Source organism: Scleropages formosus, unplaced genomic scaffold (assembly GCF_900964775.1).
Source record: "Scleropages formosus unplaced genomic scaffold, fSclFor1.1, whole genome shotgun sequence".
NCBI classification, from domain to species: Eukaryota; Metazoa; Chordata; class Actinopteri; order Osteoglossiformes; family Osteoglossidae; genus Scleropages; species Scleropages formosus.
The window spans coordinates 966-15807 of record NW_021641058.1 but is presented as its reverse complement, the minus strand read 5'-3'; the positions used below and the strand labels follow the sequence as shown (position 1 = coordinate 15807).

The 14842-nt window shown below is 43.4% G+C and overlaps 1 protein-coding gene across 1 annotated transcript in view; it reads right to left on the bottom strand.

Annotated features, from left to right (window-relative positions):
* Positions 1-13400, bottom strand: part of LOC114909828 (A disintegrin and metalloproteinase with thrombospondin motifs 19-like) — a 37871-nt gene extending 24471 nt beyond the window's left edge. Inside the window, exons 1-6 of the mRNA XM_029249620.1 lie at positions 13261-13400; positions 12846-12996; positions 10562-10663; positions 8068-8213; positions 5541-5695; positions 947-1074 (exon numbers count right to left, since the gene is read on the bottom strand). Of these exons, the coding sequence (XP_029105453.1) occupies positions 947-1074; positions 5541-5695; positions 8068-8213; positions 10562-10663; positions 12846-12996; positions 13261-13400 (822 nt within the window). The remainder of the gene's footprint in view (positions 1-946; positions 1075-5540; positions 5696-8067; positions 8214-10561; positions 10664-12845; positions 12997-13260) is intronic.
* Positions 13401-14842: the final 1442 nt, after the last annotated feature.

Sequence of the window (14842 nt, the reverse complement as noted above, 5' to 3'; positions counted from 1 at the left end):
ATCTGAGTGAAGTTCAGCTGAAGCTTGGGACAGACCACATTACTTCACCTCCAAAGAAATTCCACAGCAACCAGGTTAGTGGGTCATAAAACGTAGAAGGTAAAGGAAGCCTGGATCAGAATCAATATCCAAATAAAGGATAAAAGGTGGGAAGCTCTGCATCCATGCAGTTAGATTATGATGACCGGCAAGGGGATATTGTACTTCTTTGTACAATTCTTTGTAGGAATTCATTTCAGCTGCCCCCTTTTTTTTTTTTTTTTTAAATAAGGCACGAACTGCTGACCCTCAGAGGGCCATAAAAATGATGCAAGGTTGTTTTGGGTTTTGGAGGTTCATGTCAGTGCATAATTTGCAGACAGTTCAATCTTACTGCTATGGTACACCTGCAGAGGCGATTACCTAAGAAGGGTTTTGAGTTCCTAGAAGGATTGTCAAAAACATCTGGAAACTTCAATCAGACAACATCGAATGATACGTTTGCAGCAGTAACTCGCTGACGAGCCATCATCAAGCATATTTATTCTACAAAAGTGAATTTCTTAAAATTTCCTCCAAAATTTCATACTGGAGAAACTTATAAGTCATCACTGACCTTCCTATACACAGTACTTGGGCATTTGACAGCAGCACTATTGCTTGCATTTATTCAAACTGCCATAATGTTTGACATTTGCTGGAACTGGTTGCTTGTTTCAGTATTTCTTTCAGGCATATAATATCGTACAAAAATATCAGAAGCAAAAAAAAAAAAAACTATTGTTTAGGTACAAGAAAAGTGACACTTGCTTATATTTGGCAGTTACAGTTAAATGGTATATAGATTAAATCATGCCTGGCCAAGATGCCAAGATCTGGTCCTGAGATATCATGATGAAGCCCCAAGTGGCACAACTAAGGTGGAAGTGTCATGATGAAGCCAGAGGTGTGGAGACTCTTAGCGCACCTGACAAGTCCCGTTGGCACAAACGCCGGACTCCTGCGGGCCGCACCGGGTTCCATCCAGGACCTTGTCTGCAAGCAGGACGGGCTGCTCCTTCCCAGATGTGGAGCAAAAGAGGGTGCACGGCCTCTCTGGAGTGGGAGGAAAGGACTATCCGTCACTCGGCACACCTTAATATGCTACCACTTGTGAGCGATTCTGAGTATGAGCACTGGTTGAGGAATGACGACGGGAATGTATCGAACATGGGAAAGGCACTGCTGGCAGACTGCGTGCTGCAACGCATGATCCAGCATCGCTGATCCAAAAATCTGAGAGACATTTTTCACATTCCAAAACCCAGATATAGAAGAGGTGATTGGCTTGATTCCACCTCTGTCGAAAAGATGTATTAAGCTCAAGAAACAGTGTCATGAAACGTTGTTGCAAATGAAAGGGAGTCTTAATTTTACAGAGCTTCAAATTGCGCGTTAGGAAAGCCGCATCGTTTTCAGGCTTCCGTCTGTGCAACTGAGTGCAGTTGGGAAAAGTGTGTTAAATGGAAAAAGAAATACCAAAACACTTCTAACAATATGACACCGCCAACCCCAAACAAGTCATCTGATGTGCTTAATCAAAGAGTCAGTTAAGTAAAAACAGAATCCATAGGAAAATCATTAAAGTCGCTCACTTTCTGTACTCCTCTCCAAACTGAACCACGAAACAGTCGCAGAGAAAGATCTGTCTCGCCATTCAGAAACAAATAAAAAGACAAAACTGAAACAGCAAACTGCTTGAGTAAATGTCACCAGCAACATTGAAGCTGTTCCGAAAAGTGCATCCGTAGAACGATAATAAAAAGTTGCATAAAAATTCAGCTGTAACCCTTTGATGAGGTGTTACATGAAGTCAGCAGTATGCTGAACTTGCCGTTCCAGAAGAAGTTCTCTTGGAGAACAGTGCAAGAATGCATAGTGCAAGTAGAAGGATGTCATTTTTACATTCTGAATGGAGAGCATGATTTGTAACCTCAAAAGTAAGGTACTTGACTAACAGCAATTTTTAGGCAAAGGCTTGATGGACCTCATTAAACATTGTATTCAAAACATGCCAAAACAACAAGCCAGAATTTCATGCTTTTGGTTCAATGTATTTGTGTTAGGCATTGCTGCATTCCTGATCAGTTGACCGCTTACATAAGGTCAGCAAGGCAGCTGACAATCCTGCCATGTATACAAACATATGTACGTATATAGGAGTTTTATATGACCTTCACCAATTGTGAGGCTGAATCTCATGAACAAAAGGATTTCCCCTGTTTAAAAACTCACGCAGGGTCCAGAATCTTAATGATGCTTAAACCAGAGAGCTGCTGGATTTAAGCCATCTGTTACCCTCCAGTGATACATGCGCTTATCGTCACAGAAGTCGCAATGTTTAGAGAGAAAATATGTTTAAACCAATTTTATTTATTCGCTCAAAGACAGCCAAGAGAAGTCATCTTGACTGCGAGAAGTAAGAGATCTTTCCAGGCCTTCAGCTTATGTTTGATGCATCTGCCCTGTAAACATTTGACGCACATCACTGAACACTTGAGCATGCGCTCATGAAGAAGACAGGTTTATACCGATCTGCGCGATGGACCGTGCCAAGTGTTGGCCCAGAACACAGCCTAAGGTCAGTATGGTGCATCCTCAGGCCAAGGCATCACAAACACATGGGATTCAGGCAGTCTCCAACACTCGCGATCTCAGAAATCTTTCCACCGAAGCCAGTTTTTGTCTCACTGTGCAAATGCCAAGGAATCTGCAGTGCAGCTAGTCCAGACATCTGAATTGCAAGAATAGTCTCTTCTCTCCCAAAACAACACTAATAATGAGCTAGCTGCTTCAATGTCTCTTTCACAAATGTGGACACTATTATGGAATTAAAATATTGTCAACATTTAAGATTATTCACTGCACTTAAAGAGCAACAGGGCTTCATAGTACATTTATTCATTTAGCTGATGCTTTTCTCCAAAGCAAGCACCCTTGAGCAAGGTAACTACAGCTGGAGGTGAGGAATTGAACCTGCAACCTTCAGGTGCAAAGGCAGGAGCTCTACCCACTACACTACACTACCAGCTGTCCTGTAATATGCCTTTACTGTGTTCAGCATCATTACTGAAGTGCGTCTAATTTATTTTGTAATTTAAATATAAAGATGAAAACGAGACTAAAATTATGCAGATTTGTGACTTGAGATGCTGTGTGTGTTGCTTTGTTCCTGCAGGCATGGTCCAAGCCCTCTTGGGTACAAACAAAGGCACCAGCAGTGTGCCCATGTGCTGCATATGAATTTGTTCTCACGCAGCAGAATTTATAAACACAATGTAGACCTGAAAAAACTTTGTAATAAGTCAAACAGGATATTAATTCCTACATGCAGAAGTTTCAGTCAATGCACAAAAAGACCAAAACAAACACAAAGAGAAACACCATCTGAAAGGGTGGAATCATTTGAACATATGAATGAAAAAGACTGAAAGAATAACAATAAGACCTTGTACTTCAACAATGTATAAGGGAGCTGAAGAAATCAAAACCATTTGCTTGGGGGCTTCCTTTGGACAGGACATGCAGGGACAAGGACGTGTGCATACGTTAAACATTTCAGGAATCTGTCCTGAATTATAAAATATTATTTCACTACTAATGAATAGGATGTATTACAGAAATGCAGTTTCCCACTGAAATGCAGCCAAACACAACTGCTGGTACGAGAAAATCCTGGACGTCGCCCTTCTGTTGATATCTTTCCATCAGCTGTCTGACACCCAGCGTGTTTGTGGGAAACAAGATGATGAGCTACGCGGCCGCTAGGAGAGGGACTGAGAATCTGGACCAGGCCTGTTCGCATGCAGGCTGCCCGAGCGAGCAAGAGCAGGAGAGAGAGTGTAAGGGGAGCCCACGCGAGCCCCATGAAAGGAGCTTTGTGCTCCTCTGGGCAGACAGTCTGCGCAGTGATGTAATTTGGTACGGGACCACCGAGCGTCTGCGTTTGTCATTGTGCACAGGGCCCAGCCTCAGAATTCCCAGAGCGGCTGTTGAAGGGTCAGGGGGGCATTCCACCGGTGAGTTTTGGCGTGTATCTTGCGTGAGTCGCGGCATCAAACACCTCCAGTGAAGTTTGCAACAATAAAGCCCTTGTGGAAAAAGATGTACTTGTGATCACAACGGGTTACGACAGTAATCTCAGCGAAGACGCAGAGTGCGTGGGGCTATTCGGCAATGGACTGATGTGTTGCCTGCACTGCTTGGCCTCGTGCCCTGTACTTCCACGATAGACTCCGGACTCTTGCGGTTAAGACAGCGAGAGAGAGTAAAATGGTTTACAATTCAATAGCTTCTTAGAATGTTCATAACATTTCTTAATTATGCTTCTAGGTATTCTGGAATTTTGAAAGAAATACCAATATTGTGTTATGATGGGGAGGGGGTGCGGTGGCGCAGTGGCGCAGTGGGTTGGACCATGGTCCTGCTCTCTGGTGGGTCTGGGGTTCAAGTCCCGCTTGGGGTGCCTTGCGACAGCCTGGCGTCCCGTCCTGGGTGTGTCCCCTCCCCCTCCGGCCTTACGCCCTGTGTTACCGGGTTAGGCTCTGGTTCCCCGTGACCCTGTATGGGACAAGCGGTTCTGAAAATGTGTGTGTGTTATGATGGACTAACAAGGTAACAGATTAGCATATATAGAATTATGCCTCCATCACGCATAGAGTAGTATTGGTGCCTTATAGGTCCTGGAGTGTGGGTTCGGACATGGGTGCAAACCAAGCAGAGTCTGTGTGGAATTTACATGTTCTTGGGTTTGCTCTGGTTTCCTCCCACAGCCCAAGAAAATATTTTTCAGGCAAACCACACACACACACTGACTGAAACCGCTTGCCTCCTGCAGGGTCACGGCAAGCTGGAACCTAACCCGGCAACACAGGACCTAAGGCTGGAGTGGGAGGGGATACACCCAGGACGGGATGCAGTCCGTCACAAGACACTCTAAGCAGGACTCGAACTCCAGACACGCCAGAGAGCAGGCCCCAGCCAAACCCGCTGCACCACCACGCCCCCCTCGGGTAAACTAATTGACTCTAAATGGTGTAGTGTAGAAAGTGTAAAAGAGCGTGTTTATGCAAATGATAGTGTTATTTCGCTCTACTATATCAAAGGGCGAATGACTGTTGGTAAAGTATAGCATTTTCATAACACCAGTGAAAATGCTAGTCCACTAAAAGCCTCTATTTATCTATCTAATAATTGAACAAATATTGTTTACAAAGATAGAAATTGTAGGTATTACAAGGCAATGGCCCAGTACACAGCTGTGGCCTGACCTCTCCCAGAAAGCTACAGGAAATGATACACGGGGCGAGCAGATACACAAGATGTTTCTTCGTCCAAACTCCAAATGAACAAAAGTGGTACCAAAGTGGAAGAATTTAATGAGACTTCTGCATGTAAGATGACACATTTTTTTATTTGGCCATTGGCATGAAAAAAATAGTATGAGCAATAAAAAAAAAACAGTCAAAATGTACCTTAGCATGGCAGGTGTGTAGGATATGAAGGCTCTAAGGCAGGTTTACCATCATCCATGACGGCGTACCAGCGGAGCGATGGCCGGTTGAATGTCTGGCACTGTAAGTCCCTGAAGCCAGGCAGCCCGGGTGAACAGGGGAGGTTCTCGCACAGCTTCTGTTGTATCGTTGGCCCCATGCAGTCCCATACTATCCTGCTGGATCTGCAGGAGGGAGACAAATGCAAGTTCTTTAATCTTCAATACGCCAAAATTCTGTGACCAACTATTCCTAGAAATGGATATCCAAGCTACAATAGGAAATTTAGATTGCCACAGTATGAAAAAGTGTTTCAATACAAGTATTAACCTCAAATTGCCAAGACTGTCTGCATGAATGAGAGTTCACGGGGGATTTAATTTAAAGTTTGACACTGACTGTAATGCAGGTGTCCATTGTGTGTAACAGCTGTGTGTAGTGGGAAAGTCAAAGCCCTGGGCCTGTAATTGTTCACCAGTGATAGGAGAAATTTCTGTTCCATTCTTAAATTTTCACACCTAAAAGCTTAAGCCCAATTGTGAGACAGTGGCCTCTAGTGCTGCTTCAACTGTGCAACAAAGACGTGCAAATAAATTTTTCAGAAGGTTCAGGAAAAGTGTTCAATAGACTCCCGAAATGTCGAGTAAAGCATATGGAACCGAGACCATAAATTTACAGGGAAGGACATTTTCAGTTGATGAAGCGTTGAACAAAGCTACAGCTGATGTCTTTCTCAGCGATGAGGACGCGAGGCTGTGGAATCGGACCCAATTGCAGGTTCTTTTATTGAGACGAAAACAAGGCAAACAAGAGTCGTTGTCGGGGACGGGCACGGGTCGATTGATGGGCAGACGTCGTTCTTGGAACGAAACTGGATACAGGTCGAAGGAACAAAGCAGGGGATCCGGAAGGCCGAGGAGGTAGGTGCTGATTCTTGTTGCCGCGCAGGAGCTGCGGTTTCACTCACAGAGGTTGTACAACCAAGTGTGCCGGACCGGCCTCTTTATACCCTGCTGCCCTGAGTAGGAGCAGGTGTGGGCACTTGGCGCGGGGTCGTAGGCGTGAGACAATGTCAAAAAAATTCACTACTATACATCTTTGACGGAGGAAAACACTCTGAAAACAAAAAAACCCCCAACCCCAAGGAACCGTCAAACACATAATGCCAGGTAAAGCCTGAAAACTTTGCAGTAAACCCTGGTACAGTGCCCTGAGGTATGCTGCGAAAAGGTATTTCCCCCTTTCTTGTTTTCTCTATTTTGCAGCTTTTTCACATTAAATTTGAGCAGACACATTGCCAGCTTCACTTTTGCTGGCAAGGGTTTAAGTAGTTGAAAATGATATTGGACAGGACTGGCCCACATCAGGTCTGACTGTGTTCAAACTGCTGACTCTAATTAACCTCTTAATTAGGCTCATTAAAGTTATTTTTTCACACCTATGATTTCACATTTCATTATCTTCCACAGAAGGCAAATGACACAAAAACAATAGCGGTGTTACATTTTTCTCTCTGGGGCTCCATGTGTGTTCTAAAATATGTGGCAGAAAGATCTGACTACATGTAATGTCGAAAAGCTGCTAAAATAGAGAAAATTGGAAAGGGGTCAAATACTTTTTAGAGCACTGTAAACAGGTGAGTTATTGTAGGGAGTTTAGAGTAGTTTATCTAGCGCTGCAAGTCACCTTGAATAGAGGTGTCAGCTAAACACCAGTTCGCAATCAAAAGCACAAAAGCTTCCCCCCTCTCACTCAGAACTGCTGAATTTCTCTCTACATTTAAAAGGGTCTCCAAACTCACCTACTTCTCCTTGATCTCGTACATGCATGATAGATGCGCGTTTATGTTCAGTAACTTTTTGGTAATAAATCGTTGAATAATGGATAAATCTTTATGCAGCTATTCGTGTGATGTATACTGGTTTTTACGGTGCAATGTGACAAATGGACTGTACTCTATAGTTTCACATCTGCATCCAAATCTCTCCTTCTGTTGATGTAATACACTGTTTGTACTGTTCTCTGAGATGGACATCGCTTTGGAAAAAAGCATCTGCAAAATGAATAAATGCAAATGTAAATTTTCAAGGCCAAAGGCATCAGCTAAATGCAAGGTTCAAATAAAGTTAATAACTGAGTAATTAAATAAGTTAACTTACAGGTAACTAGGCAGCTTCATGGGAGTTTACTAACAAAATAGCAGAAGACTGAGGAAACGACTTAGATTGCGGTAAACTCTATGCAATGATCTCCCTCTGTCCCTCAGAAGTGCTAAATCCCCAGTCAAGAGGTCTCAAAACACACCTCTGTCGAACTCACTTCTCTCCTGATCTCCTATCTAGTCCAAAAACTTGCACTACATTTCCTGTTAAATGTACACGACCAGTTCTACCTGGCGCTAGTCCTGTAACGTACGCTGGGTAAACACTGACGTCGGACTTAGTGACAGTACTGTCCGTCTGATGGTGAAATACACTCTGCTTACTGAGTTGCACGTCACTTTGGAGAAAAGCATCTGTTAAATGAATAAATGCAAGATGTTAATGAAAAACAGCACCTTGGGCTCTCACACTTGCGCTGCCGGGTATCGATCCCCGTGCCGCAGGTTCGACTGCAGGGCCCCCATGGGCCCCAGGCACTCCACTGGCCTATGGTGTTCACCGGCTGCGCCGTCCCACTCGCACACTCCCCGGCTCGGCACCACTGAAAGAGACAGTCAACGCCGCGGCACAATTACGCTCGGTGTGCTGTGGCCCTTGACTTGGAGCCAGTGACTGCATTTGGAACCTACCGTGTTCGAGCCAAAACGAGGAAGAGCAGACGGGTAGTGGGGTGGGAGGGCGGCGAATTCTTAAAACATGATATGAAAAAATACAACAGCTAGAGGGTGTCTGACCTCATTCTTGTTTACATGCCTCATTCGCCCTTGCTTCATTTCAAAAGTTCACTTGTTGAGGGGTCTGGTTAATTTAATCATTATTCAATTATAAGTGCTACGATGTGTTTCCCCAGAAAAAGCCCGCGAGGGTCCAAATAAGCGCTTTCTAACACGGCGAACAAATTGATCACTGGCTCTACAATGAGCAGCACTGCTCTACTCTCTTGGCTCTTGCTGAAGTCCTGCGCTATGCAGGAAGCTGTTAAAGTAAATGTACCTTGCTAAGACCACCAGTGCTTCAGGACCAAGCCTCGGTAATAAAGGCCTCAGCACATCTTCACTGCCTTCAAGGTGCTCGATATTCCGGAAAAATCCTGGAGGACCAACTGTTCAGACCTGATGCTATTTGTTTATTGGCTCTCGAAGCCTTTGGGCTCTCTGGACCCGCACATGATTTAAATAAGGTCACACGCCGAGAACACTTCTCCTGAATGTTCGGCTGAATTTACAGGAGTCATAAACACCGTGTCTTTGAACTTTAATGGCATCTTGTTAATTGTTAGGGCTCACACTCTTAAGTAAGTCCAGGAGGCTTACAGAAATGTAACAGTTGGCCCAGTTCCCCGTTCCCGGAGCTAACGCAGGCCGCTTCTCGTCTCGCTGTTTATAATAACGCTGAGGTGATGTGACTCGCAAAATCCCGGTTTTTCTTTTAGTTTGGAAAAGCTGATTTCATATGAAAATGATACACTGTCTCCCTGCCATGGCTTGAGTGGACGGATAAGTTCTTTTATCTGGCATTTTTTAAACTGCTTAAGCAAAAACAAAAACCTTATACAGGGGGTGAGGAAAAATTCTCATAACTAAATTATGCACTATATGAGAGGGATGTATGGCTTCTTAGATGAACACAGAATGATGTGCCAGTCAAAAGTTTGAGTACACCTGGTGGAAACTGGTCTGTTTGACAAGGAATTTGATTAACAAATTTCATCAGAAAATGAGGGAAAATGAGGCACTATCTCTTCCCAGCTCTCCTGCAGCAGTAGGACACTTATGGGACTTCCACTGGGGGTCAAGAAGAGCTACTTCCTCGCAGCGACCCCCGGGCAACGTCCCTGATGGCTATGCGCTCTTCAAATTGATCAAACTGGTCTCGCTACTACCATGCAAGCAACTTCTTGAAGCTTGCCCTACGCTGCTGAAGATCTCTCTTTAAACATACGATAAATAAGGACTTCCACTCTTCTGCCCACTTTGTCCCATGCAGGTATTGCCCAGGTAGGGCGGGCCTTAGCAACAGTTTGAACCATTTTGGTGGGGCTTCCTGTGGTTTTGAGATTATTTCGGATTAGATGTCAGGAATGTATGATATCACGTTGTCTTTAAAACAACAGTGACATTTATTTACTTATATTCTGGTATAAAACGTCAAAACAGAGCTATTCTTAGAAAGAAATCTTCCTTGCTTTCTGTAGTAGAAACTCTTTCAAAATTTTATCTTCATTTTGTTCTTTTTTTCAGCTTCAACACATTCTCTAGATTACATTGCAAGGCTGTTGAGTCCGTTTGACCTCAGACAGGATTTGATCAGTGTTAATTTGAGAAATTTCTTTTCCGCTAATGCTCCCTGCCCCCCTCCGCCTCCCCGTTCACTCCTGTTGGGCGTCCGTAGTTTTCAAAGATGGAGATGGTAACTCTAGTGCGGAGCGTCCTGTGGGCACGGTGCCGAATGGAGACAAATAGGGTCCACCGGTCCAAGGCCGGCCCTGTGCTCAGGTCACCCAGGTGGGTGGGTAACAGGTGGGGAACCGGCTGCAAAGTGGTAAAGCCACTGTAGACTTAAAGGTACAAGGTTCGAGTAGGCTGACAATTAAAGGTTCAAATTCCCAGGGAGGCTCTCCTCTTGTACACTAGTGCAGTACTTATTTTGAAATTCTCCAGGAAAATATGATTTGGTGAAAGTGGACGTCACTATGGATAAAAGCACCACCCAAGCAACAAAACGATAACAGACTACCTTTCCCTAATGACAGGGGATCCGTTTGGTGTTGTACTGGTAGACAAGGTTTTGCTCTGATCATCTCTCCGTTACAATTTCCATCCAAAGTTAATGTGAAAGCATACATTTTCTATGCCGTGTGTCAAGCCAGTCACCGAAACGTCCACCCACCTTTCCCGTGTCACACTCAGTGCCGTCCATGGGTGGGTCCAGCTTGGTTTTACACTCCTGCTCTCCATCAACACGACACCAGAGGCCAGAACACATTGCGTGCTGAGAGTCAGAAAGGACAACTGTTGGAATCTGAAGGCCATGAAGGTTTAGTGGCAGACAAATACACGTGATGTGTTCTGAAAGCTATTATGAGATACATAGTAATAATGTAAGGGTTTCACTAAAGAATATGAAAAGCAGGGTGGCCCGGAGATGACTGCACTACGGAGATGGATCTTGATTTGCGCAATGTAATTTCCAGTTTTTACACTATTATGTCATCCTTTATTACGGTGTAATTACAAATACAGTATAATTAGTCATTTGTCCCTGAAAAATCCTGACAGGAATAATTACACTGAGTTGCTTGTACATGATGTCAGTGCCCATTAAACCAGGCAGCACTATCATGTTCAGCAGTCCGCTAAGTCCACAAATGCAAAAACATGAAAAACAAGTAAGGAAAACAGACCCAACGTTAGCACACAATCAAAAACAAGGACAGGTGAAAGACAAATGATAATGATGTGGAATAAGACAATTCCATTAGCTCATTTAGCTGGTGTTTTTCTCCAAAGCAATTTACAGTGTTAAGCTACCTACAATTACTCACCTATTTGTACAGGTGGGTAATTTTTACTGCAGAAAAATACAGAAAAGAAAAAAGATGCACTCAGATGTCGTAGAATAAGGAACGAAGAGCTCGGGGGCTCGGAACCCCCTGATGTATGTAAGATTTTGAAATTTGCTCTCTCGTCATTCCTCATAATTTTTACCGCAGCAATTTTAGGGTAAGTCCCCTGCTTAAGGGTGCTACAGTATTAGGCTGGATTCGAAACAGGAATCTGCAGACCCATTACAGCAGCGCTGTCCACAGTGCGATCAGCTACCCCTATAACTACTTCATCTAACTTTATGCATCTCTGGCTTTTTTATTGTTTTTTTTTTAAATTAACAAACTAACTTTACGTAAAAATCACATCTGCAACTATGTCTTTCTCCTAATGTAATGCAGAAATTGCATTTTCTGTGAGATGTACGTCACTTTGGAGAAAAGCATCTGCTAAATGAATAAATGTAAATGTAAATGATAGTAAGAGCTTAAAAGATTTTATGATGGCCTGACATTCATCACACATCTGAAAAGGCCCAAGATGCTCATGGACACAAGCAACTTCAGATAGTGATATGGCCCATGTGACCAAGAGGTGTGCAGAGCTACAGCACCAGTCTCTCTTTGGAGCTGCCATCATCCTACTTGCTTTTAAATATTTTATGCGCAACGCTTGACAACACTTAACACACCACCTGGAGAATGTTATCCATCAAACAGACATCCTATAAAATGTAGTGTCCTGGTATCTAGACAATACCCTGGGGCGCACTGCAAACCATAGGTATTCCTGCGCTGTCCTGACTTTATGAACACCTCATGTAAGGTCTAATGAAATTAAGTTTGTTTGCAGAGAAACACACTGGGTTGCCATGGCATCTGATCACACAGTAGAACTAATGGTCTGCTTTATGAGGTTCTGTTGCCTCAGGACGGCTCTACCACAGTCGATTGCCTTTATCATAAAAACAGCTGTACAAGAGGAGACTTATGAAGTCATTTAGGGGATTAAGCCCATGCTCTTGACTTTATATATTGTCCACAAAAGCAAGTGAGGCTGTGAACACAAAACGTGCTTCTCTTATGAATTACTGCTTGCATAGTTTGCAAGAGAGAAAAAAAAAAAAAACTTTGCTGGGTTGTCAGGGTGAGTGTGTCTTATGTTGAAAGACCCAAAACACCCCATCATTGATGTGTCCAGGTGCATCAGAAGGTGCATCACAAGATACGTGATATAAAAAGGTGCCAAAAGAAATTTAAAGAACTTGATCCCTCTTTCTTGCAGATAGCTATCATCTCTTTCCATCTAGGCATCTGTCTCCATCTGACATCATGTTCTCATCTCCAAGCCCGAAATGCACAGAAACGTTAACAGTGACGTGAGGCTGAAAGAAACATTTCAAAACATTTGAGTTCACATTTAGAATATCAGATATCACTTGGCACACGTTTTATTTCACAAACTCTGTTGTTTTTTATTATCTATTTCTCTTCCCTACTGAATACAAGATTGTGATGTCCTGGTAGTGTGATGCCACCGGTCTAAAGACCTGTCCCCTTGATGTGTATGTATACTTCTCATCTTTGACACACAACTGGTCCAAAAAGGATGCGCTTCCTATCGCTCACCTGCATGCTCTTGCAGTGAGATGCTGTTGGCCCAAAGAGGATCTGACACTGCTCATCTGCAGTGTAGGACATGCCTGGGAGTTTGGATGGCAAGATCACGGAATTCAGACTTAGGGGGTCTGTCTGCAAAAGACAGCTGCTGGATTTGGACCTTAAGAAAAGAAAACACAAGGACACATGCTGACCTGGCTTTCCATAAACATCTTGTACTTTACAGGGCAGGAAACGCATGAAGAGCACTTCCTTTTCGACCTTTCACAGTCCTTTTTAATAATACTGTAGACACCTATGCACTTAAAGCCAAGTCCCACCTCATAGACTCATAAAGATCATGCAGGGAACAAATCTGTAGCTCATCTGCTGCACTGTAGAGAAGTGAACACGCCCCAAGGGAACCTCAGGGGAGAGGGTTTACCTCAAGAACCTCTCCACGTCTTCACGGCTGCAGCGAGACCAGGAAACATCGCCCAGATTCTGCCCTTTGATCCACTCGCCCGACATTATGTGCAGGCTGTTGGCGCAGGACGGGTGATCGTTGTCATGGCTCACACCCATGCTAGGTTCAGAAACGACAGCCACACAAAATGAGTCATAGCTATTAGATTTTTCAAAACATACATTATAGGGGCATAAACCAACAGCATGAAAATAAAAACATGTGTAACCTATACGAAAAAAACAGAGGGGAAATGAAAAGGCTAGGATTAACGACACATAAACACAGCCTGAATTTGCGTTGTCCTGGGTATTCACCCCTTTGGTTTGTATGGTGAAGAGCACGAAAACCATCTTGAGATCCAGTCTCAGCCCAAGAGTTGTACTCGGTACAGTCAGATCAAAGGAATATTTACGTCTCCCACAACATGTACAGCTCAGATGGATGCACTGTAATTTGTCCCATATTATTACCATGAACCAAGTTTGGTGCACTCTTGTGGAAAGAAAAGGTAAAGGGTATAATTTTTGGGGCTACTACAGAAATATAGGTACAAAAAGGAGTGGTAAAAATTGGCGAAATACAAACAGCTTCCATCTTTTTGAACTATAACATCTGCTGGATTAAAAAATGAGGGTGAATTAAAGACAGAACACGCTGCAGCATAATGAACCTTTTCAGTAACAAGACATCCGCAAAACTTGTCTATTATTACAGTGTGTATTATCACACTTTGCAGAACTAATTACTACTGACCATCAAAAGCTTTATGTTCAGTAACCTGCTAAAACAAACTTTGACCTTCGTGTTTTTTTTGTGTTTTTTTTAACCGAACTCCATTTCTAGGACTGACTGTGAGTAAATTTTGAAAAATTACAGCCACAGTTCGAGACTCGAGCAGAAGCTCTGTGTTAGCTCTCCTTCTTGTGTTTTTGCTGATGACAAGCATGATATATTTGACGGTGGAAATGTCATCTGTGGGTAAAAAGGAGAAACACTCGCCAGCATACTCAATTATACAGCACGTTCTCCTTTAATTACACAGCATGGAGATGATTAAATTCATACCAGTCATCCCACACAATTTATTCTTGCTCGATGTGTCTTGCGGATAGTAGGGTCTCTTTGGGATCTAGTGCCGGCAAACTGCACTTATACGAAGACATGAACTACAGCTGCTGTATATAATGTGGTGACACAGTTCTGCATTTCACAATAAACAAAAGGGGGCTCCAAGCCAAAGTGGCTGGCTGATGTTCCTGACACTCCAAGCAGACTCCAAAATAATACACAGGCCACCCACGAAAAAGAGTTTTCACATGTAGTCGATGTTGAAGCTTTGCTGAAGAGGGTTAAACTACAGATTCCTTCGCTTAACAGGGAACACTTTGTTGGGATCCCTCAGAAGCTTTAAACATCTATTCACAATTATGATACTGCCTACATATAATGTGGTTTTCTGCAACAGCTGAGGACTTCTGTTCAACGAATTGTGTGATCGACTTTGTTTCACACAGTATCCATCGTGTTTTTCCTTCTGAAACCAGTGGAACTGGTTTGG